The 25996-nt window shown below is 39.5% G+C and overlaps 2 protein-coding genes across 2 annotated transcripts in view; both read right to left on the bottom strand.

The window, feature by feature from the left end:
• Positions 1–729: 729 nt before the first annotated feature.
• LOC108235285 (plakophilin-1) lies at positions 730–16132 on the bottom strand. The gene is made up of 15 exons (XM_017415205.3): positions 15751–16132; positions 13479–13609; positions 8399–8581; positions 8126–8295; positions 7833–7974; positions 7200–7410; positions 5835–5994; positions 5497–5614; positions 4708–4869; positions 4448–4621; positions 4169–4319; positions 3812–4007; positions 3640–3727; positions 2900–3014; positions 730–2756 (listed from the first exon to the last, which is right to left on the bottom strand). Exons 1-14 carry the CDS (start codon positions 15923–15925, stop codon positions 2931–2933), a joined length of 2145 nt encoding a protein of 714 aa, XP_017270694.1. The 5' UTR covers positions 15926–16132; the 3' UTR covers positions 730–2756; positions 2900–2930.
• A 5257-nt stretch (positions 16133–21389) lies between these two features.
• The window catches only part of tead3a (TEA domain family member 3 a), a 28623-nt gene continuing 24016 nt past the window's right edge, over positions 21390–25996 (bottom strand). Inside the window, exons 6-13 of the mRNA XM_037976892.1 lie at positions 25558–25668; positions 24796–24839; positions 24633–24694; positions 24418–24551; positions 24163–24333; positions 23784–23924; positions 23520–23672; positions 21390–23196 (exon numbers count right to left, since the gene is read on the bottom strand). Of these exons, the coding sequence (XP_037832820.1) occupies positions 23083–23196; positions 23520–23672; positions 23784–23924; positions 24163–24333; positions 24418–24551; positions 24633–24694; positions 24796–24839; positions 25558–25668 (930 nt within the window). The 3' untranslated portion in view covers positions 21390–23082. The remainder of the gene's footprint in view (positions 23197–23519; positions 23673–23783; positions 23925–24162; positions 24334–24417; positions 24552–24632; positions 24695–24795; positions 24840–25557; positions 25669–25996) is intronic.

Raw genomic sequence — 25996 nt, 5'->3', positions numbered from 1 at the left:
AGCAGAGACCCGAAAGTGAGGAATAGGCAACCTCCTGCTGTGTGACAGGCTCAGACATGAGCAGAGCTGACATGACGCTCCTTGGATAAGTGCCCAAATATCCACCCAGTATTCAACCACTACCACTTACACACACACACACACACAGAGTTAAAAGAGAATGAGTCATTCTCATATGCATAATCCAGGTGAGAAAATCCTTTTGCAAGGAGAAAAAACAAAGTTCCTCCTTAAAATGCTTTCCAAGGTTATAAAAATGATTTTTTTCTTCATTCACAACTGCCTTGCTTTTATCAACAAAAGGTTTGACTTCTTTGGACTCGATAAATAACAGGAAACAATCCACGCCCGCCCCACACCGACCAAAAAAAGCCAGTCATTAAAAACACTATTTAAATTATGCTGTGCATACAGGGATTGCAAACAATGTGCTTAATACTCACTATGTTCGGTGTAGTGTTAAAAGTAAGATATGCTCTGTGCACATTTAAAGTCAGTGTATCAAGACTGAAGGCTGCAAACTTCCCCCATTTGCCTGACATAGTTGTTCTCTTAGTCACCAAAAGGCATGCACACACCACAGAAACCTCTCCTGAAATGAAAGCCTGAAGGATAATTAGTTGAAGAGCTCCAACTGTAAACACGGATTCGGCTCCTGCGACATGAACATTAAGTATACCTTTTCACAGCAAATGTAAATACTTCGGAAAGAGAAGCACACTCCTCGCATTGTGGTTTGCATGTATTTGTTTTTTATTGCATGTTCGACAAGCAACGCTGCGAATAAAAAGCGCCATACACAGTTCTCCAAAAATACATTCAAATACTGACTTTCATCCTCCTTGAGGCAAAGGAGCCTCACAATAGCTAAGTCTCAATTAACCCCCCCTCCAAAAACAAAACAAAAACAAAACTGTCCGCTGTCTTATTTTGGTTGTATGGGAAATCCCAACATTCACCATCCACTTTGTGTTTCCATGGGTTATGAAGTCCGTCTTCATCGAGCAGATGTGTTGCAGGAGGATTTCTAGCCTGTTTTCAGTACACACGACAAGAAAGTTTTGTTTTTTGCAAAGCAGACACCCTGTATGACCTCTTAAAGCTGCAAGATTACAAAAGAAGAAAACATGAGTTACGCTGAACCATTTTATGCATGAATGCGCAGCTTCTCTTGCCTGGGGGATCTGAACAAATGTCATAATTTATTAGGATTACATAAAAAAAAGGGGCACAGCGCCTTAATCATCTCCTCAGAGTTCAGTTGAATTAGATCAAAGAAGACTGAAAGAGCGGTGCCATTATCCAACACTGACTATTCCACCCACTGACAGGCCTGACTGTTTACTCTTGCACCAAATTTCTACACAGACATGGGCGAATTATGTTTCCCCACTCCAGACTTATACAAACACACACACAAAGAAAAAGATCCCACAAGCATACATAAAAACCAATACATCATATGTACATTTCATCATGTGGGTTAATGATAAAGGAACTGAAAGAGACTAAGACGCTCATTAGTGCAGTTCAAAAAGCTCAATATTAGGAGCGTCTCATTAAGATGTCAAAATGTACTTTTATATTTGTGTAGGCAATATGAAGCCTCTGCCAGTAGCCAGTTAGCACAAGAGAAAACAAGACATTACAACTAACCTACCTAACGGGGACATTTTTCCACCATTTATTAAACTTTATGTGGTTCAAACGAATCTGCCTAAAAACCCAAATAGTTGGGATTTTATGTCACAGGAACCTTGTAAATTATACAAAAATATATATTTTTATATGCTTTAAACAAACAAGACAATTCAATAAGCTTTACATGTGCAGGTAGGTGAACCGTGGAAGCCGTTTCTGCTTGTTTGCAATTTTTGTGCTAAACCGTAACTAGCTGCAGCTTAATATTCCACATAAGGACCTGATATCGATCCATGAAATGAATCGATTTTATAAGTAAAAACGGTCAACTGTTCTTGAAGTTGTTCTGCCAACAAATATGCCAAATCTACATTCAGTTCGAAAAAATGTAGCATTTTTGTTTTCCCTTTATGAAATGAGATTATATTTAGTTTTGAAGAAAAAAAAATACACACCATATCACCACAGAAAACTCTAGTAACCTCAATATCATCAAGCATTCCTGATCAAAATATAGATCTTCACAATAATAAAAAAGGTGCACGTTCTTTAGCTCAACTGTTAATCCTCAAAAACAAAAAACTTTTTCTCTCTTTTTTTACACATTTCTGCTTTGACTTTCAAGTTTGGCTGTTTACTTCCTAACAAAAAAAAAAAACACCTGTTGTAGCCTGTTTTTTTTTTTTTTTCCACCCACTGCAGACAGACAGACAGACACATTAGACAGTGAAGGCATTCTTGAATCCTATAAATTACTGAAAGTAACATTTCACTGCAAATAACACTGAATTTTCACAATGGGGGTAATGTGTCTTACAGGCTGCCAGAACTGGGATTCAGTGTGCAAACAAACACACTCAAACTTACACTTAACCAACTAAAAACACTCATCTTTGTACATACCAACAGCACAATTCCAAATCAAATACATAACCCACATGATTATCCATGAAACTCAAAACTAGGATCTCTTTCTATATATTTATATTTACACATAGATATATATATACAATGTATGATTAACTGATAATTAATAGGCTCTTTCAACAAGGTTATCATTGAAGACTTTTTAAAGGGTGTGGCCACTTCACTCTGTAATTACCCTTGGTTTCCTTCTGCAAGCACAGACACACAGAGACAAAAAGAAGAAGCTGAAAAAAGACGATTCAATCCTTCTCATATTATTTTGTCGTATTTCGCTCACATAGACATGAAATCTGTATGAATGCAGATAAAAGCACTCGGAAGCAGATAATACCTCTCAGGCATCATGCTGCCTTTTATCTCCATCATTCATTTGAAGCCGTGGATTTGAGTATCTCGTTGGCACTTATAGAAACTTTGTTGACAAAGAGAGATTTCGAAAATCCTGTCTGTGGAGAAAAAGGTTTGAAAGAAATCAGTCGGAGCTGCTTCACAGATGCAAGAACACACATGCTAATCGACCTTGCACTGAAAAGGAGAAGTAATGTACCGTGTCAGCAACTTCGAGGAGCCGCTGGCAAATTATGGCAGAGTGAAACTGTCATGTTTTCACCCTCAAACCAGCTCTACCAGTCTGTCACACGGATTCTTTTTTAATTTATAGCCTATATAACCTTTTCCAATGGTAATTGTGTGAGGATCTAAATATAGTTACTTGTACTCGTGCAAATACCTCTTGCTTCACGTTTTCACATCTGATCCACCTTTGACTCTCAATTACTGCCGCATTTGTCCCCCATTTTCCACTTTTACAAGTTTTCCCCATAATAACCAGCGATCACCGGCAGCCTGTCTGCCAGGATTCCAAAGTCATTGTTTCTGTGCGCGCTGAAGTCTTGGGTGTGGCAGAATGGATGGGGAAAGTGACTGAGAGCCCAAAGGAGTAATACTGTAGTAAACAGCCACCCGTTTCAGCTGCTCGTGCAGGACAGCTAATACAATATGTGCATTCTTGTGAGAATTAAATACACCCTCAGCCACACAATTCTCAGTAGTCTTAATTTCTACTTTTACCTTTTTCGCAACGGTGTGCAAATTCTTGTCATTCCAGATGTTGAACAACAGCACACTGGTTGCTGTGCTCCCTTTTGGATATGTTTCCCTTTAAACAGAAGGTATAGCAATCAAGACAAGTGAACTGGTGATGTAGCACTGCTGTGAAAGAGATCAGTAAATAAACACTCACTGTCTTTGGTTGCTTAAGGTTATCAGCTTAGAAATCATGGCTTTATTAAGGACCTTCTTCGTGACCTCAGTGTCTGACAGCAGCAGTCTCAGCAATATCTTGGAAAGTTTTTCAGCTTCTTCATCACTAAACAACTTTGTGTGATCCTCTGTGTGGGCTAAGAGGAAGTCTACAAGCTCAGGCAACATCTGCTGTGCTGCAGAGGAGACACCAAGTCATCAATAAAATGTTATTATTGTAATGTTTTTTTGATGCAATAATTAGATTCATTTTGTGGAATGTAATAGATGTATATGACAGTAACCTTCACAAATAATTCCACTTGCCGTCTCTTTTGGCTATCAAGTTGGTTCTTACCCATGCTGAGCTTCACTTTGCTGCGGGACATGTTGTCCAGCAAGGCAAAAGCAGTCTTCCGAATAGTCTTGTTATCTGATTTCATCAGAGCCTTCAAGGGAAGTGAAGTTTTTAACTTCTCCATCAAAATTTGGTCCACATCACCGTTCACCTGAAACCCACAAGGGCAGGATAACATGTCAGCTGTATGCCACATTCCTACAACATGTGGTGTAAAAAAGAGCATAAATTGACAAAACATAAAACGTTAAACCTAGCAACAATATTGTTAGTTCTAACTTTGCTGTTGGCAGTGAGGTTCTGCAGGGCACCGCAGCAGGCCTCCTGAGTGATCTTGTTGGGGGATGATTCCAGCAAAGACAGGTAGGTGTCAATGGTTCTGGGGTGGCACAACCATTTCACTCCTGATGGGTCAGTGTCAGCAGAATCGGCTGGATGTTTCAGGAAAGGATACTGAGAAGAGACGAGACGGTTTAGAACTAAACACTGGTCATGATGTAAAAGAAGAAAAATGTACAGTTGATGGCCACCACGTCTACCTCGTTTTGAATCTTGCTGCTCCTAGGGCTGAAACATCCAACTGGGGCATTTTTCTCCTCAGTTTGAACTGCTCTTGAATTGTTATGATCAAAAGCGTCTGGCTTCTCCTTCGCCAGTTGAAAGGTCAGATTTTGGAGAATGCAAACACAGTTCTCCACACCCTAGGTGATAGAACCACAGAGGAGCAAAAAATGAACGTTAAGGGTCTAAATTTTATACTCCTGTCTTTTAACATTGACCAACAATCTACTTTCTGACTAAACCTCCACAAGTTTGCTTTGAGTGTTAATAAGAACCAAACACACAGAAGGCTTCTGTTTGAGAATTTTTTCTGCAACGCTGATTTAAAAGAAGACCTTATTGACAGTTAACTGAAAACTATTCCTTAGGTTAACCCTTTCCAATCTGGAGATCCCTTTAGCAAGACCAAAACCCAGACCCATATTTAAACAGTTGAAATAAAATCGGTATTACTTACAAGCAACTATTATAAAAAAATTGTTTTAGTTTTTAATAATTTCCATAAGCAATTAGTATTTAAGTCATAGTTCACAGTAACTATCAGAAAGCCAGGTAGCATATAATACAGAAAAAAAACAGCTATTGTGTCTTTTTAAACAAAAATGATGAATTTACTCAGCTATCTAACAAGTTACTGAATAATTTTCCCTTAACTGATTTTATTGGCATTGACATAGGTGGAATAGATGGATAAAATGTAAAATTTATATATCTCTTCACATATACTTATAATGGATGACACATTTGTGACACTTTGGAGAAGTTACCATTTCATCAGGGGTTTCCTTTCGCACACAGGACTCAGTGTACATCACGAGTGAGTCGATGAGTCTGGGGCAGTTTCTCATACAGCGCCTCGCTATAACACCACCACTACTCAGGTTCCTGGATGTACACAGTTATAAAAAAAAATGTATTTATCATTGCACAATACATGACACCACAAAATAGTGCCTTCGTATGAGTTTCTACACATTAATCAATACACTGTATATCTACGGTATTTGACTAAACATTTTGAAAACTAAGTTCATGCATTCAAAACATTTATAACATGAAACATTTCAAACTAAAAGCCTGATCTCAAAGAATGAAATATGCTAACCTCAGGCATCCTAAAGCATTGCAGAAGCTCTGTTCGTCGATGTCGATGTCTTTGTCGTCCATTACGTATGGTTGTACCACAATATCAGTCAGGCCAGGCAAAGCTGTGTCCAACAGATCTTGCTTCAGCTCCTCATCAGAAGACAAGTTCCACAGAAGGCCTACATAAACATATTCAAGAAGATTTAACTTGCAATATTAGTGATGATAACAATAATAATAATAATAATAATAATGGCCTAGTATTTCTTGAAAGAATGCATATTGTCCACCACCTTTCATGCCAGGGTTTTAGACAAGAATTCCCTTATGCTATGTTCACACTGCAGGCAAAAGTGGCCCAAGTTCGACTATTCTGCCCATATGTGACTCATATCTGATTTTTTTTTACGATAGTCTGAATGTTGGTTTGAGGCAAAATCATGCTACTGACTGTATCAGCAGCATGATGGGATCGATACTTGAGTTTGTTTCTGCTTTCAGTACGTCACTACCATTCCAGCAGTGCAATTCTGTGCCGGAGAAGGCTGAAAGTGGGAAGATCAAATGTAAACACCGGATGAAATCAGCATGACAGATAATAATTCTGTCAGCTCCGACTGCACAACAACTTGAGAACTGATACATACACTGACGAGTGTAGTATTCATATCTACCGCCGTAAACACGTACACAAATATGCTATGTTGCATAAATATCCTATGTGTGACATCACTTGTGCCACCACGTCTTCTTCTATGCGTGGCGCAGGTTAGAGCGGTCGCCTCACAGCAAGAAGGTCGCAGGTTTGCGTCCTGGCCTTTCTGTGTGGAGTTTGCATGTGTGGACGTGCGTTTCTCCGGGTACTCTGGTTTCGTCCCACAGACCAAAATAATGAATGTTGGGTTAATTAGTCACACTAAATTGCCCCTAGGTGTGAATATGAATGGTTGTTTGTCTCGTTTGTCTTCATGTGGCCCTGCGATGGACTAGTGACCTGCACAGGGTGTACCCCACCTTTCGCACAGTGACTGCTGGAGATAGGCGCAAGTTCCCCATGACCCGGAAAGGAGAAAGATATGTAATTTACAAGATTTGACCAAAACAGCCATAACTCCATAAGATAAGATGATCTCAGTTTAAAACTCATGGCATTAAAGGCAGCGAGCGATATGCATCCCTACAAGGAATCTTGGGTCTTTTATTCCATATTTGTCATTGATGGAGAATGACAGTTTTATCTGTCCATACATTTCTGTACTGAGAAATAATTACGAGCAGCAAACCACTTTCATGAAGATAAAAAACAAATGTTAGTGGGTGTTTACATTCTAAATTCTAGATGTATACAATATTTTGGAATTCCTGTTTTTATTAAATGTCATACCAGTGGCTTGTTTCTTGGCTTCAGAGGATGACGACCTTGACTTTAGTAGTTTCAAGGCCTTGGCTACAGCACCACAGTGATCAACTTGCACCTTGTTTCTTGGGTTCTTAAAAACAAGATTCCTTAAAGCCGCAGCAGCAACCTCGTTCACCTTTACATTTTCATGCTCCAACAGCTCCACCAGAGGTGGAATACCATTGAGCTCGTATACCTGCAAAACAAACATGGGGTGGGAAAAGGGATAAAAATACATTTATACAAACACACATTTATAGATCTCTATAAATAAATTAATTAATTGAAATTAGATTTTGAATGTTTCACAGTTTTAACCACAGTAAGATGATGTGTCCCAGGAAATGAATTCATTTAAAAGATTTCAGAACCCTAAGACAAGATTTTACTTGAGCATGGACCATGACATGACTATGTGCAGCATAAGAAGCAGCAATGACGGACGGGAAACAAATTCTCAGGTTACAAGAATTTTTTTCATATCTGTATCTGCATCAACTCAACACAAGTCAAGTCGACCCCAACGCAAAGAATATGTGCGAATAACAAACACCGCAGTGTGTGTGTTCGGAGGGTGTGCTTGCTCATGGCAATCAGATGTGTGTTTATTAGTCCAACCTCATTTTTGGCCGCCTCATCTTTGAAGGTGGCGTTTTGGATGACACTGGCTCCAAATTGCTGGTAATTCTCGTCACTGTGAGACAGCATCTCCACAGCGTCTTTCAAGTTCACCTCTCTGTTGCTATGTACAGAGTTCACCCTACAAAAACAGGAGCAGGAATTCTAATTATTCCCTAATCAAATTCTCTAAGTCTCAGTTCATTGAATATAGCCGAATGTTAGAAAATGTTTGTTTGTTTTTGAAGAGTTTAATGAGCCGAAGCTGAAGGCAAAAAGAAAAGTGAACTCACATTGACCCCTGCTCTAATTTGGTGGCTTTGGATGTACCCATCCAGCCATCAGTTTGAGATTGGTTAGAGGTCGGCATGGGGAAACCTGTTTGGCTGTTGGTGAGTAATGTCCCATTAACAGCGGAAGTGGTGCTCTGTTTCATTTTAATGGTATTCCGCCCCTTGATGCTCTAAAAAAAAAAAAAAAAGGAGTCAGTTTACAGTAATATTTTCAACTTGCAGAATACTTGCATTTTTGCCGAAAGTAATAAAACTTCAACAAAAAGTGATCACCCTGGTATGTGCTTCAGCAGGAGAAAGAGGAGGGTTCAAAGCAGAGTCACTGCGACTGGTTTGTAGCCCATTGGGTTTCTTTGGCAAGACGACGCTGGTTTGAGGTTCCAAGGCAGCCATGAAGCTGTCATTTCTTCTACTGGGAACTCTTGCAGACTGACTCCGAGTCTTCTGAAAACTTGTCTAAAAGAGAAAGAGTAACGATCAGGAAGTGTGCTCACTAAACATTTTCATTTAAGGTGCTTTAGGGATTAAAGGATTTGGGGTTTTGAGAATAGGCTTTTAAATTATTTCAGAAAGCAAAAAAAAAGACATTTTCTGAGCTTCACTGAAGCAGAAATTTAAACAAAACTAACTTTTTAAGAGCTTTCATTGCAACCAAAGAGAAATAAACCCAGGCACAAACTCTTTCCTTCCTTTATCTTAGTTATTATAAATATAGACCAAGGTGAAACAAAAGACAAATCCTGGCTGTTTGCATTAGAGGACATATGAAACCATTGAGAAGTTTTACAGTATGAACCAGACAGAGCTCTGTTTAAATTATCATAACAAACTCAAGTCTAACATAATTCTAACATTTTGTTTTTTGTAAAAGCCACACGATTTAAACTTTCACAAACAGTAAGACAGAATATAACAAACTTGTTTTAGTAAGAAGTCATTTTGCAATCAAGCATGCGTCTCCAATAAGTTTGAAATTTTGAACTTTAGTCGAAATTTTGAACTTTAATTAAATAATTTAAAAAAAACAACAACAAAAATAAACCTGACAGTGAAGGACGTTCCACTCAGTTCTGACACAAGAAAATGAAGAGGGCTCTTCAACATCCAAAAATCATTAATCAAAGCTTATAAAAACTGCCTGCAGCTGACATTTTGACTTGGGTAATTCATCAGGAAGGAGGTTTGGGCTTGTGTGAAAGCTGGAAGCTTCGACACACAGAGACAACTTTCTCTTGTTTAAAACCGGACAGGTTGCTGAGTTACCACCCACACATCAGCCTGCTCCGCTTGGCAGTGGAAGCATCATTAGGCCTGTCAACTGCACACTTTGATAGCAGCCGAAAGTGTTTGCTCTCACTGAGCTGCACGTTCTCTTCCCTTCTGACTGGATAAACAGGCATTTCCTTACATGAAAGACTACGAGCAGGGCAAACACAGATGAAAGACCAGAAAGACCAACAGAATACTGCTGCTGGTGTGTAATCATAATTAACCTTCTTTCCATATCCTCCTTCTCTACATCAATAAACCTTTTCTGTGGTCTTCCTTTTTTAATGGATGTTGTGATCACAATTAAGCAATTAGAAAACTATCTATACAGCATTGTTGTCTTCATTTAATCACGTTATGTTTTACGTTTTCTATAAAGATTTGTTCTGAAATTAAAGTAGATGTTTAAAAACATCCTCCTAAAGTTTGTGGAGGGGGTGGGGGGATTACAGTAAGTCCTGAAAGGTAGATGTATACGTGTTGTATCCAGAGGTAAACCTAACATTAGACAAATGTAGGCAATTAACTTAGGGCCTCACAATACTAGGGGGCTCATTAAATAACTAAACAAACAGCATGGATTTTATTTTGTCATTTGTACTGGTAAACGTGTATTAAATGTGTGCTTAAATATATAAATATCCCAAAAATTTAAACACCCCTACATTAATTCCAATTATGACTAACCTGGTAGATAATGTGTACATGTTAAAATAAACAATAAAGACCTACAAATAGGACTTAGACAAATAAGGGATAAAAAAATGGCAAGCTAGGGAAGTGGAGGGACCCGTGCTCGTGCTTCGCCTTGGGGCCTAAAATGACTTAAGCCGCCTCTGATTGCATCTTGTCCCAACGGGTGAAATTAGCAACAGACAGTTCATGAGAGCTGGACATAAACTGTAAAGTGTAGCAGGAGGTTTACTGCCAAGTTTACACTACAAGAAATTTGTCCTGGTCACTGGTTCCCAAAGACGCAAGAACAGTGTTGACAAAATTACCACTTATTAAAATTATGCAACCAGATGTCCAAAATATGCAAATGCATAATATATCTAAAAGTATATGATTAACAAAAGTCATTAAAAGTATAGGAAGAAGTCTGAAAGAGAAAGAAGCAACACAGATTCAACACACAAGGCTTCATTTAGGTCAGTTTAACAGCTTTTAAACACTTTGCTGTTTAGTTTCCGAGCCTGATGCTTCATTTACAATCCTATAAAATAAAACATTTGCTATTGCAAAGTTATCTTGTAATGTTCTTATAAATAAATCCACATTTATGATACATAATCACCCATCAAAACAAAGCTTGTGGGTTCTGAAATAACAGGAAATTATAGCGTTATATCAAATTAAATGTCACTGTCGTCTTTCTAGCTGATTTTGCTCCTGCAGGCAACACTACAACTGAATACACAACACTGTCTCATAATTGTAATCTGGTCTTTAACAGATTTTTATAAACTGAGTCAAAGACTGTAAACATGTCATTGTCAACCCTTAAATGATAATTATCAAATAAAGCAAATTACAATTTAGGTTTCATCCTAAACAAAAACAATTTCCACATATGTGAACGTATGCTGTGTTGTATGGTAGGTTGTATTTCAAGAAAACATTTAGCTCTATTTACCTTTACAGAGCAACACCATGACTAATGGATCTCACAATGTGATGATTATGAGCCTTCATTAGCAAGAAACCACTGACACCCACACACACACACACACATATTCAAGAAATGTCGCAACTCTTTGTCAGGTTAGATCAGGTCAAATCAGAGTAAATACATTCACACACCCACATACAATTACTCACATCAGCATATGCAGTCTGAGAATAATCCAGTTCACCAAATGTGCCCTTCTTAAGGACAGAGGAAAACAACACAATGCACATTTGCAACAACTTAAAAAGGTAAATAAAACCAAAAAGACAGCTCGCCGACTTACAGTTTGTGCTGTGGAAGACCCTCAGTTCAGTCAAAACAGAAAAACCAGACGACCTAATCGGAAGAGTTATGCAGCAGCGTGACTTTTATCTGCATCCTAAATGTCAAACTAAGAATGCTCGTTTTTGATCGATCCAAATCTGGGTCACTAAGAACTTTTTATCCCTGTTGTTGTAAGTCAGATGTACAGAAATATGGCTGCTGTGAAGGGTTTTAACAGCATAGGTCCTGTTTTGTAAAAAAAAAAAAAAAAAAAAAAAAAAAAAAAAAAAAAAAACCTTTTAGAAAACAGTCAATGGTGATTTTGCAAGTTGAAGATTTTGTGAGAATGTGAGCTTCATTTGATGAAATTAATTTGGATTCACTCGAGATCAGGCGTGTCAAACTCAGTTACACAAGGGGGCCAAAATTAAGACTTGGTCCTAGCCAAGGGTCAATCTCGATCAGTATTTATAAAAAAACATACAGAAATTATGATCGAACTTAAAAAGACACATTATTAGCATTCATTTCTTGTGCATTTGTTATGAATTTTTCTCCATTAAAACAGCTAAAAAGCTATCAACAAAAATCTGATCCTACAGCTACTATTATTGAACTTTGAAACAAGAAGATAATATAGAAAAAGACGACATTCATTAAAGCAGACTTTCTGTTACTCTGATGCACACAAACTCAAGTCAGATATCCGATATCGTTTCTTGGCTGCAAGTTTATCAACAGGTGTTTGATCAGCAACATCTGATGTTCTCTGTCGTCTTTTTCACATCAAATTCAAAGATTAATGAGAAATTAAAACTCAATTTTCTTGGCTCCAAAGTGTGTGTCAGAAGAAGACTTCGCTAAACAAAATGAAAAGCAGAAGAAACTCGATGTGTCACAGACTGGAGGGCCAGATCTAAAAATATTCAAGGATCTTGGGGGCCAGATAAAGTGTTACAAAAGGGCCGATCTGGCCCGCGGCCCTTAAGTTTGATACACATGATCTAGATGACCAGCCCACTGATTGTTTAAAATAAGTAGGGTTTTTTTTAAATCAATTGTCTTCTACTGTTAGAGAGCATATCCAGCACAGGAGAACCTGAGCTGTTCAAAGAAGAATGATAACATTTATCTGACGCTACCACAACCGGATTTACCATAAACTGTTGGAGTTCTGATCTCTGCCCAAAGTCATTGCCTCACAGCCTCGGCGCCGACTGCTTTAATTTGTCATTTGATCAAAAACACGAGTATGGAGATGAATGATTTGTATGATTCTAGGCTTGGGCTGAAAAGACGCACACAATTATCTGTCCAATGGATTACACACGCTGGTATTTGCTTTCTTTTCTTTGTATTAGCTTCAATGCACTTATAAAGTGGAGTTTAAATGGGAGTGAGAGGGAAAATGCAAGTTTCAGACTGAGAGATGTCTCAGCAGAGTTGAGTATATCAGATCAGGGACAAAACATCTTGATCCGGATACCTTTCATAAACCGATCCCTGATCACGGAGCAGACTCTCCAAATCAGCTTCAACATTTACAAAACAAAAACTTCTTTAATTGTATTTTTCATACAGATTTTTGGGACAGATCAACTGAAAGCTATCACTGATCACGAGGTCAACTTGACACTTTTTTGTTAAATCAAATTATTAAACTATTCTTAGCCAAACTTAATACCGAGTAACCAAATTATAAAATAGGAAAATCCAATTAAGTGATAAGATTTGCATCACCTTCCAGTTCCTTTCTGTAGCAGCCTGGGAACAGATCAGTACTTTTTTTTAAACAATATAATAAAGTGGAATAAAACAAATTTCTATAAAAAAAACAAACAAACAAACAAAAAAAAAACAACTAAAAGTCCAAAATGCACCAGACTAAAACAATAAACTATAACAAAATGTTTCAACAGTTTAACATTTCAAGCAATCGGTTTTCAAAGCAACTGTTTTAGACCACTCTGACTATATATAAAAAAAAAAAAAACTAACATAGTGAAGTACGACCATTTGCTGCAAAAATTTGTGACTCTTATAAAAATTGTGATTTGGTATTTTCATATGAAGTCTTGTGAAAAAGGTTAAAGGCCTGTGCTCTGATTAGCAGATAAACAAAACAAAACGAAAAAATAAAACACTTACCGCTTTGCTGTAGCCCGCTGCTGACATGGTGGAGCTGGAGCTGGAGCGACCGACGAGGCCGTTCCCTTTAGTTGACATAAATTTGAACGTCCCAAACTCATTATAGGTTGTTAAAGTTTTTGGCGATGGGCCTGCGGGAAGGACAAATAAATGAGAAAGAACTTACAGAGAGACAAAGTGCAAAAATAAATAAATAAAGCAAAAAAAAAAAAAGAGCCCGACAGTGGGTATAATGTGTAATTCCTCTCATTTTTACAACTTATATATATATATATATATAGAACATGTAGGAACGTTTATGCTGACTTTTCCATCCCAAACCATTTTTTTTTTTTAAGATTTACTTTTACAAACCCACTTCAAAAATTACTACATGCACCTGCTACTCCTTCAGTTACAATTAGGAGGTTCCGAGTTGTAATTTGGTTGTAAGCTGAGGAAGGTTTCATCAAGTTTTAGACATTTATTATTCTGGCTGGTTGGATCATTTATCAGGATAAGGGACCCACCGCCCGCTCTGTCCCTAGTCTAAGAAACAAAAGGGTTTTTTTCTTTTTTTACTATACCCATCTTTCAGAGAGATAGACCATCTACCTAAATGTAAATTTATTCATTTATTCTAAATATCTTCTGCATCACTTCTGAAAGCCGTCAAACAGCTCATTTTACTTCTCAGCGTTGAGGTTTTTAGCAATCAATCTCGAGGCTTCAGCTGCCAAATGCAAATGTTTAAGTGTCAACAACCCTCCTATGGTAAGGCACCACCTGAGTTGAATTAAATACTCTTCTGTTGGATACTGTGCTGTGGTTGCAAACGTAGGTTGTTTTGAATAGTAACTCAGAGCAGACACGGTCCAGGCTGAACCCCTTGTGGCTGACCCCGCTCTGTGTTTTTGCACATTTGCGACAGAGGGCTCGGTTGGGTTTGTGAAACACAGTAAGCACCGAGCTTAATTCCTCCACCTTCAGCTCTACGAACCCATGAAACAAAATCCCCAATGAGCTTCAGAGAAGTGAAGAAACTGACGGTCTGACTGGGTTCTGAAGACTTGTTAGAACCAAAAGAGGCAAATGGCTTATATTACCAGCTTAGTGACTGCTACAATAAATAAATAAATAAACGTTTTTGAAGCAAACTGATAACTTTAACAGTATTGTGCACGGACTCCCAAACTGTTTTTGTTGCTGCCCACATATTAACAATAAGAAGGGAGTTCAAATGAGTACAAATCGACAACCCTGCAGAGGGTGTTCCCAAAATTCAGTCCTTTTAGTTTTCATTCCGCCTTAAGTAATAACCAGCATTTTAGTTAGTTTTTAAAAAAAACTAATTGTAAGAAGGAACAAGCAAGCTGTGAAATTATTGCAGAAGAAGCTTTTACTTTTTTCTTTACTTTTTTTTTTACATGCAGTTTCAGTTTGAAAAACTGTTTCCACCTTTTCTCTGACACTTGTTAATTAGCTGTAATTGGTGTTTTCCTGAGAATTAATAACAATTTAAAATAAATAAATAAATAAAAAGTGAAAGTGTCAGAGTGTTGAACTCCAGATATGCAGCAAAACCTACCAATCCTGTGTCGCCATGGCTCTACCAAATAAACAAGAAGTGCTGCACTCTTTTTTTCCCCTCAAGTTCCACAAATTAGGTTCTCAATCTTAGCAGATATTGACAAAATGACCCCCGCAAAGGAAACCCAAATACATGCAAGTTGTTTTGAAAGACTGAAATATAAATATTAGTGGGTGGTTTTATGGGAGTTTATGGGAAAGACATTTGGCTGCAGTGTTTTCACACAATAACACTTGAAGAGTTCACCCAGTTTTAGCCTTGAAAAGCTTATTTTTGTTGCTCTCAGTCGCTGTTTGCTTAGCAACATGTTCGCTGCTACTGTGTGCAACTTCAACAACTTCAACGCAGGAAGTGGGAGGGAAAAAAAAGGCCAACGAGCCTGACTCACCTGTCACTTTTTATTTGTTTATTTTTCCACGGAAACTGTCACTTTCCCGCACAGGACTAGCTCGGACTGGAAAGTGGATGTTTCACCGCTCGCTGAACCTTAAACATCGGTCTTTATCGCTGTAATTTCGACTAATAATACCCCAGAAACGACCCTCGGCTGAAAGTTGTAGGCTGTGACGCACTTCTCCCCCGCAGGTAACAAAAGGCTCGGACACTTTCTAAACTGAGCAACTGGCGAGCAGCGCTGCCGCAAAAAAGACATAAAATATATTTTTTTAAATAAAAGGTTTTGTGTAAAAGGAGTTTTCGTACTTGTAGGAGACGAGACGCTCTTGCTGTGTCGGGACTTGGTCCTCTTAATGCTGTGAACCTGATCCAGCACGCGCTGCTTCCCCGAGCTCAGGGTCCTGTCGGACGGCAGCGCGAGCGAGGTGTCCTCCGTGCCCCCGACGGTCGATGCCGATCTCAGCGGGTCCGGTGCCATCATCTTCCCGACTCGGCGGCCCTCGGTCTTTTTTTCTGTCTTACTTTCCTCTGAAAGCGGATCGGCTGAACAAGTTTCCCCGAAGGAGAGGGCCCGGAGAGGAGGCGCAGCAGCAACGAATGCAGCTGATGTGCCAAGAATGCAGAGAAGTTAAATGTTCCCAGAGCTGCGCGCGGTGGACTCCACCCTCGTGACCGCGCCCCGCCGAGCGAGTTCACGCACAGGTGTTGAAGAAGGGTGGAGCCGCGCTACGCCTCACTGCTGCAACAAAACGCCCGTCTTTAGAGTCTCATCAGGGGCGCGGCCAAGGGGGGCGGCCAAGGGGGGCAATAACCACACCACACCTCTCTCTGAAAAAGAGACAACAGTTCTAAGCTGAAAAGAATGAAACATCGTGACGCAGAAAGACAATGTCCTCATATCAGGATGCAGGCTCCCAGGAGGTTATATGGATAAGATATATTTATATATATATATAATTTAAACATTAAGTCCTGGCTGTGTTGTTCTCAATTAGTTATATCAACTGTAAAAAACAAAACAAAAGTAAGCTTTTATCAGAAAGGTTCCTTGACTCACACATCGTAGTATTTTTTAAAATAGTTTATTGCATCCTAAAACTCTTTTGTGGCTTTTGGTTTTAGTGTGCCACCCTAAGATTATCAGCGGCTCCCATCTGGCCGCTCCTTGGAAAACAATCCGAAGGCGCTCCTGAGTCCCATTTCGTGCTGCCAGAATATTTAAGGTAAAATGTGCAAATTATTGCTGCATGAGCTGATACATATGATAACGATATGATATGATAATAAATAATGGTAGCTGGAACATATGGTGCAAAAAAAATACACTTAAAATCCTGATATATATATTGTTTTAATTTGTTCCTCTGATGGCAGCCATATTGTATAGACAGATAATACATGAATTTAAACACTCCAATTCAATTCAAACATAAAACAAACATCAATTTTACGTATCCTAAAGAGGAATGAAGTTGTAATTCAGTCCAAAGACATGTCAAAATAATAATGATTAAAAACTAAAAAAACATAAACAGACATCCCTTCAGCAAAATACTTTTTTTTAAACTCTAATTACTTCATTTACTAAACTATATACAGAAGCCACATTTGATGCTTATAATTAGTATTGTTTATAAATAGGCTATGATCAGCCCCTGAAACATAAGCTATCATTACGTACACAACTTTATGGTCCTTTATATAAAAAAATGTAATTTTCTTTTAAAATAAAGTTTTACTTCAGATTCAACGCAAACCCTTTTCATGTACACGGCTCAGGTCATTTTCAGACAGGGCATACGTGCACATCTTTTTTTAAGTAATAACACAATAAGATCTTAATTCAAAATTGTTACTTGATCCAATATCCCAATTTCCTTTTCAGACGTGATAGTGTAACATGAGAGCAGCAACATATGATACAAGGGAAAATGATTGCTGACTGATTGCTCTCTTTTAATGTTTCATTTGCACGTGAGGCAGGGTGAGAAAGCATGAGTCAACTTGGCAGGAATAAAAAAAAAAGGGAGAAGAAAGTGAGGAATCAGAGGAGACAAAGCAAGACAAGATCAGTGAAAAGGTGACTGAGAGGGACATAATGATCCGAAGATGTGATCTCTGCATCACCAGGCGGTTTTTTGGCTAAGTTTCTTCAGGTGACATTTTCCCACCACACCCTTCGCCTGAACACTGCCGAAGCAATAAATACCTGGCGTTGGATTACATACCTGAGCGCTTTTATGTGTCTTATAAAACTGAACGTACGATGTCTGATGAAGTCAGCTGCTTTTCACGTGTGCCTCATGCCTTCAGCTTCACACTGCAGACAGTTCAAACTCAAAATAGTTTCCGTTTTAGCTTAATTTAGTAATAGATATCTCAATTTAGATCGTGATTCGGGTTAAAAAGCAATACCCACGAGAGACCAGAGTCACTCAGTAGTGAAGGCTGGTGGGGAATTTTCAGTTTGCACGAGGAAAATTTCAAACAGTTTAAAAAAAATTATAACGCTTCTTTATGTAAGATTGGAAAAGATCCACATATTCTTTGAACTTAAAGGAGTGTGGAAAATTTCCTCGCATGAAGGGGAAAGGCTCGGGGCAAAGCCGGAAACTCAAGATCTCTGATCCTCTACGTGCAAACGTCATGCACCGATAACTGAAAGAAATATCACATGGGAAAGGGAACACTTCAGGAAATCTTTCTCAAACGCAAAATTGCACTTCAGACTTTACTGTGCAAAAGCAAAAAGGTGGCATCGACTTCCTCTCAGAGCTCTGAGGCACCTGGGACGGATCATCACACAATGGAAATGTGGTGCATCAATATTCCTCCATTTTTATTTTTTGGAAGACAAGGGAAGCCACACAAAAAAGGATTACCCAGACTCGGTATTGTTATTGTTTTTTGCCAAAAGCTTATATTCCTGTGATAACAGCATAAACATGTGCAAGACAAATAAGACAAAATACCCCCTGAAACACTCGGCATTCTTATCGTTGCTGGGATCTTAGGTGCATATTATTGACTTCAGGTTATTTATTTTAGACTGGTTTGAGTAACATTTTTTCATTCTTCCATGACTCTGGCATGTTGAATGACATACAAATGAATCTGTCTCTATGACTTGCTTGCAGCTTTGAAGTTTAATGTTCATAGGTGTAGCCCAGACAGACAGCTCAGACTAATATCTGACAGCAAAAAAGCTAGAAAATGTGTTTGACCAATTAGAAAGGAATAAATGTCCAGGTTGTTAAAAGAACCTTGTTTAAAAGCCACTTGTGAGTTATGCTTTGCTGGTTTTTGCAGATGTACTGCGTTGTCTATTTCAAATTGTTACTTTTTTCCTTTCGATGCGCTAAAATACACACAAATAATTTTGGAAAATAGCCACTTTCAGTGTCATGTTGCAAAGAAAGTTGTGTGAGATCAAATTCCATCCACCCATCCATCCATCCATCATCTGCTACTTATTCCAGAGTCTGGTCTTTGGGGCAGCATTTGGAGCAGGGAAGCTCAGACATCTTTCTCCACAGCCACCTCTTCTAGCTCTTCCAGGAGGATTCCAAGGCATTCCCAGGCCATTGTCTGTCCAGCGTGTCCTGGCTCTAACGTGTTGGACACGCATGGAACACCTCCCTACAGAGGTGTCCAGGGGCCATCCTTACCAGATGCCTGAACCACCTCAACTGGCTCCTCTCGATGCGGAGGAGCAGCGGCTCTACTCAGAGTTCCTCCCGGATAACTGAACTTCTCCCTGTCTCTAATGGAAAGCCCAGGGGAGCTACCATGTGGAGAAAGAAAACTCATTTCTGCTGTCTGTATTTACAAGCAGAAATGTAGACTCCCAGCTGGAGCGTATGCACTCTACTCTAAACTGCGGTTCTGCACAAACATCAGTCAGAGCCCGTCCCCCTCCACCCGAAGGTGCCGGGAAGCTACCCTTTCAGCTACCAGGAAAAACTCCAATGCACAGGCACCCAGCTGGGGGCCTAGCCCGGCGCCTCTTATGGGCAACTCCAGAGTGGAATGAGGTCCAGCCCCTCTCAAGAAGATTGGTTCCAGAACCCAAACTGTGCGTTGAGGTGAGCCCGACTATATCTAGTCGGTATACCTCTCAACCTCACGCAGAATTTAGGCTCCTTCCCCACCATAGAGGTGGCATTCCACGCCCCAAGAGCCAGCTTTGGTAAGCTCAGAGCGCCAAGGCAGCATAGTACTAGTCATCAGTATGGCCCCTCCTGCAAGTGGCGGGCCCACAGGAAGGCAAACCCACGTAACTCCTTCAGGCTGAGCTCGACCGGGCCCCGTGGGTAAAAACCAGATCACCAAGACTCGCCGACGGGCCTCGCCCCCAGGGTAAGGCCTCGGTTACACAGGTCCCGGCAAGAGGCCAGTTTCTTGCTGTCTTTTGTCCATACAAGTGGTTTTAAACCGCTCTTTGTCTGGCCTGTCACCTAGGACGAACCTGCCTTGGGAGACCCTACAGCAGAGCTCCCAGGATCCCTCAGGCACATCAACTCCTCCACCACGGAAATGTATTGATTCATGGAGGAGTGAGATCAAACTCATTAGAAGAAAGAAAAAAAGCTCAAACTCATAAAAAGAATTTACTACAAGTCACTTAAACCTCGCTGTGTGTGCCTTGAACAGTTGCCAACACTTGCATCCCATGTAATAAATGCCATATGATTAGCTGTCATTTAAACAAGAGGCAATATGAAGCGTTTTGTTCCTTTCGTCTGTCAAAGTGATAAATCTCCCTAATGGTTCACATACTGCGTCCTAAACTGTTTCAGACACAGACACTTGACTTACAAATTATCAGTTCTAAAAAAAACTTGAAGAAGTCGGCACTTTTGACAAGTAATAAAAAGGCACATTCCATTGTTTTGAAATGTAAAAAAAACATTATTAGCAGTGATCTGAGGTGTAAAAAAGCTGAGGTATACAATAATAATAATAAACATGTCATCAGAGGCGCAACTTCTGAAGAATTTACAACATGAGATAATGTAAAAGCTTAAAGAGACTGTGGTTATATGGAGTGAAGGTGTGAATTTGAGGTGACAGCACCCTCTAGAGGGAAAATTAGATACTGCAACTCCAATGGATTAAATCAATATTAGTGGTAATAATGGTTTTCCAATATGTTAATCCCACATATTCTGCCATCATTGCACAACCCGTTTCAGCCCAACCTAAACTGCTACTGTTTGTTTGTCTTTACGAGTGTTTTTATAATGTTGGTTTTAAAGTTGGCTGCTGCTGTGACAAACCAATTCTCCCCCCAGGGGATCAATAAAGTTTCTTTCCGTTTTACTCTATACAAGAGCCAACCGTTTTTGTTTTTTTTTTCTCTTCTTGAAACTAATTCAGACTAGAACTCCACTTTCCTTTATTTCCTGCTTTCCCCTGACATTCGTAAAAGGGAAAATTTCTCTTTTTGAATGTGTCTGTTCGTTTGTTTGCCTGCCGAATTAGTAAAATATCTCATGAACGACTAGTCTGATCTCAATGAAACTCACAGCAAATAATCACCAGTTATGTGTCTAAAGTTGATTTACGTTTGGAGCCATTTCAAATTGATTTGGCTGCTACAGCGAAACCACCTTAGCCAACATAAAAATGGCTCCAACTCAGTCGGTTTTACAGCTATTGAGCTAAAACTTGGCGCTGCAGTAGCTGTGAGTCATTCCTAACTTGTACTCTGAGCACTGGCTGATCACATGAGATCTGTTTTTTAAAACTTTTGGAGTCAACTCGTCTTGCTAACATTACAACGCTGTGTTCAAAACCCCATTTCAAAGACTACAAACTTGCCTTCAAACACCCAAAGGTGAGCAGCCGATACGCAACTGATCAGAAAAAGGAAACATTTGATGTGAAGTAGTCTTGCTGCTACTGAGACTGGAAAGTCATTAAAAGAAAGTGAGAGGAAGATATTTACTTAAGAATTTATTAAGAATATTGTCTCTCCCAGTTTCTCAGCCACCATGTGATGTTATGGGTACAGCATAAAAGGCACAGTTTTAATCCTCTGAGCACATTTGACCGAAGGAATCATGAGGCACAGTCAGACAAAATACACAAATGGGAAAGCAAATGATAATATACAACACTTCTGCGTGACCCCGCGATAATAAAAATGAAATGACAAGCTTGTTTCGAAATAAAAAACAAACAAACAACAATTCGCTCCCGTCGTCGTGAGTCACACAACTTGATTTTCCTCCTCGTGTTCAAAGGCGAGCCCCTCCAGCAGTAGGCCCGTTGGAGTCAATTAGATTTAAAAACAAACAGGGTGGTAACCAGGTGTACCAGTAAACAAAAAAAACAAAATTACTAGAGTAACATATCGGCTGGACAGTTAGTGTTATCACACAAAAGTGTGCCCCCGGTGCACTGTGGGTGCCTCCTAACATGGTCTGTACCACACACACACACACACACACACACACACACACACACACACACACACACACGTCAACAAGCTAAACATCCAACGTTTATTGTCTTTAGTTTTCTCGTTGTGTTGGTGAAAATACAAAAAAAAGCACCTTACAAAAGAAAAAAATGCAGCTATTAATCTTGGTTTTGGTTTATAAACAGTACCATTACAAGTGTAGTGTACACATCCTATACATCAGTGCTCCTCGTCTTCAGCTTTAAGAATCAAAGCACGTTCTTATCTTAACTTGGGTGGAGGTAGAAATACTCCAGCAAGCCCACACAATCAGAACAAAAAGAAAGAAACCTCTCATTAATTACAAAAAAAGAAGCGTGAACTGAATTTATTTGTCGTTTCCAAACAAGTGTCAGCCAATGTTTTATGCACATTTGAGATTGTCCCTCCCCACCGTGTATCACTGAGAAGCTTTGAGAGCAAGAACTTAGAAAAAGATGTGCACTTTCTTCCCATTCTGATAGTGTTAATAATAAATACGACATGCACCTCTTTACGTGTAGTGCATTATTTTCTGAGAAGAGGCAGATGTTCGCAGTATGATCCGTGTATTTTAAAATAAAATGAATGATTTCACACTAAGCTGTAACAGAGGATATGTACCTTCCGATAATACTACAAATCGCAGAAGAAATAGCCAATGTGGCAGGTTATATTAACACTCGTTAAATGATTGGTTTTTTGTAGAAGGATATTCAAACTCGTCTCACGTCAGTCTTACCCACGATGAAAATGAAAATGCTGGGAAAGTTCTGTGGAAACCAGAACCCTCATTTTTAGTGTCGCCACAGAAACGATCCCATTGTTTAAATTATGACGAATAAAGGGCTCAACACAATTTAGAGCCTTTTTTTTTTTTTACTTTAAAAGTTTCAAAATATATCTGTCAGCATAATAAAAGTCTGATTCAGAAAAATAAAACTGACGCCGAGCATTAAATGTTCCTGTGGACTCGTGGTTGGTTCACACCGAACAGGCAACAGGTATGACTACAGTGTGACGGTTGGTCGGATTAAAAAAAAAAAAAGCAACAAGAAAAATTAAAAAAAACAAAACAAAACAGAGTTTGTGTGTAAAGTAAAAGAAGGGTTCTGTGTGTTGAGCTGGAAATAGTGTTTTAAGCTGTTTTGTATCAAAAGTCCTACGAGTCTCTGCATGCACGCAACATGCTGCTAGTCGTTGACGAGTCGGTACACGTGGTACTGAGCGCCGTGCTCACTTGTGGACACCTCGAACACGAAGGCGATGCACAGCAGAGTCTCCTGGGTTTCTCTGTTGGACACCACCTGACAAAAGAAAGAGGAAAGAGTTCAGAGAATGGAAGTTAAATATGAGTTCAGTCGAATATTATTATTATTTTTATTATGGGAAGAAAACTGCAAGAATATTTTCTTTTTTTTCCAAAAACCCCTGAAGTGATTCTGAGACAGGACAATGACTAATTACTTCAACAGGATTACGGAAAACCAGTTGAAAAATCTCCATATTGCATAAGTGTGTAATAGAAAAGCGGTATTTGCTTAAATTATGCCAAGAGGCATTCCGTTTAGCAACACAGAAAAAAAACTAAACAAGTTCCTAAAACCAGTTTGGAACAACGGTAAAACACCTGTAGAATGGTGAAGTTCTCCAGGACGCTGTTCATCATGTATTTCTCTGGCAGATGTTTCAGCTTGTGGATGAAGTTGATCATATATTCACACATGGGGGAGCGGTGGATGCGAAAAATGTACTTCCCTCCTTCCAAATGGGCATACTCTGTCTAGAAGACAAATAAATAAATGAATACATCCACACCCGTGCATGACGGTTTCAAACACGAGCTCGTGTGTCGAAATGCGGACGGATCTGAACGCCGGGCTCCTTTGCTCACCTCCACCTTCTCCACCACCTGTTTGCCAAAGGAGCAGACCTTCGTGGAAACACTGATGGTGATGTTTTCCGTTCCGCTGTACTGGCTGCTCACGCCGTAGAACACACCGGAGCCCTCCTCGATGTCACCGCTCAGGTCGGCCTGACAGAAACGCACAGAGAGAGAGAGATCAGACACAGCTTTTTAATCTAATACAGAAAATTAAAACTTTACAATTCAGGTGCAAATATTCCTACTACAGGTTCAGCCATTTATATGGATACACCTTAATAAAATGGGAATGGTTAAAATAGTTATTTTCTGATTAGAAATCTGACTCAGTACCATATATGTGGCACGTTTTTCTCATACTTCAGGAGGAATTGTTTGGAGCACTAACCCAGAACTTAACAAGAAAGAAGGCATTGTGTGGCCCTTTCTCGTACAGCTCCTTCAGGCCTCCCTTCTTTTCCGAGAACTTGTCGTAAATCTGCCTTACATCTATGGACTCCAGCACCGGGTCGCTGTAGCCTGGGTTGGACGGCCCGATGTGAACGAAAAGGTGTTTATGCTGCACAGACGAGAATAAAATGGATTTTTATTTTGACAGTTCGATTAGTTATGAAAGGAGAGAAACGAGGTCTGGTGCGAGTACCGTCTCCCGGTCTCTTTGGGTCTCCAGGAAAGCAGAGTACTCGTGGAGCCGAAGCTTTGCTGAAGCGATGGTTCTGTCCTGCCACACGGGAGCTGCTATCGCTGCAGGCCGAGGGGGCGGCAAGGCTTCGTAACCTGACATACATGAAAAAAACAAAAAACAATGACCTCACAATATTAAAGCTATTATATGATACAATTTGTTTTTCCACTTACTGATAGGTGGAGGGACAGGGGCTGGTAGTGTGGTGTATGGAGGCTGTGCAAACGGCTTAATGCTGTTGATGTAAAGGGAAGCAAAAAAAAAAAAAAGAAGCAGAGTCTTAGTTTAGGCAAGAAATTCTGTCCTAATGAGACCTAATGAGGCCGTGACACTTACTCCTGAGAGTGTCCAGGCTGTCCTGGTACAGGGCCAGGCCAAAACTATGTAGTAAAAAAAAAAAGAAGAGAGAAATAAAACAGCTTAGATGGTATCAAAAGTATGAACAGATGTGCATCTTTTGCTATAAGAGTGCTCCAGTCAGGATCTCGTGCATCAATCTCCGACTGCTGAAAGCAGGATCAAATGCAGCGTCGATTTGAACTGACTTACCACAAAACAGCATTTAGAAATGTAGATACTGCTTTCTTGGGATATAAAATAAGCTACATTTTATGACTTTAAACTTAGAATAAAATCAAAAACGTGTGCTAACAACAGTTTAACACAAAAAAGAAAAAAAAAATTACTGAGGTTTTCTTTTTAGGCCTTTCAGGTTAAAAGCTTTAATTCCAAAAGACACTATCTGGTGAGAGAGATGATGCTTCAAACTGCTGCAGCAGATGTCGACATCATGAACAAAACACATGATTAACTAGGCAGCTTACCTGCTAATAGGACTACTGTAAACAAATTCAGAAGAAAAAAACAACAACAAAAAACCCACAACTGTTCAATTTATGGCTCATACTGTATGAAGCATCCACAGCGTTTTATGAGTCTAAGTGCTGCCCTCTAGTGGACTAAACAGGTTTCTACATGAGACAACTTTCCTCCACTGATCTGATTTGCCTTTTTAGTGAAAATCGAGCAAACTAAATTAAATGGACATCTGCCGATAACAATCGGAGGTGACTGGAGCACCTTTAGTTTTTGTCTCACTCTGACTGGTGGAGGGAAGGAAGTCTGAGGCTTCATTACACTCGCTGACACAATCTGAGCTGACGAGAGGTTGGCCACTGTCTGGAGCGCTTTGTCCTTGGATACCTGATCCTGAGCAGGAAATAAAAAACACAAAGTAATACATGAAATAATAATAAAAAAACAACATCTTCACATTTCCTTAACATGTAGGCTGGCAACGTAGGTTACAATTCCACAGTCAGGCAACGTTTAAAGGTCGTTTTAGGCAGCAAGCGAGCCAACGTGTGCTGTGCGTCAGCAGGATGCAGTGACTATATGCAGAGAAATGACACGAGGCGAAGCAGGCCTGAGAAGAAGCAACAGCAGGAGGCGTACAGAGCTGGAAAAGCTAAACCCTCACCAGCACTCAAACCAAACAAAGCAAAACACTAACAACAACAACAACAACAACAGAAGC

Source organism: Kryptolebias marmoratus, linkage group LG8, assembly GCF_001649575.2.
Source record: "Kryptolebias marmoratus isolate JLee-2015 linkage group LG8, ASM164957v2, whole genome shotgun sequence".
Taxonomy (NCBI): domain Eukaryota; kingdom Metazoa; phylum Chordata; class Actinopteri; order Cyprinodontiformes; family Rivulidae; genus Kryptolebias; species Kryptolebias marmoratus.
The sequence above is the reverse complement of the archived record's forward strand: the minus strand, read 5'-3'. Positions and strand labels throughout refer to the sequence as shown.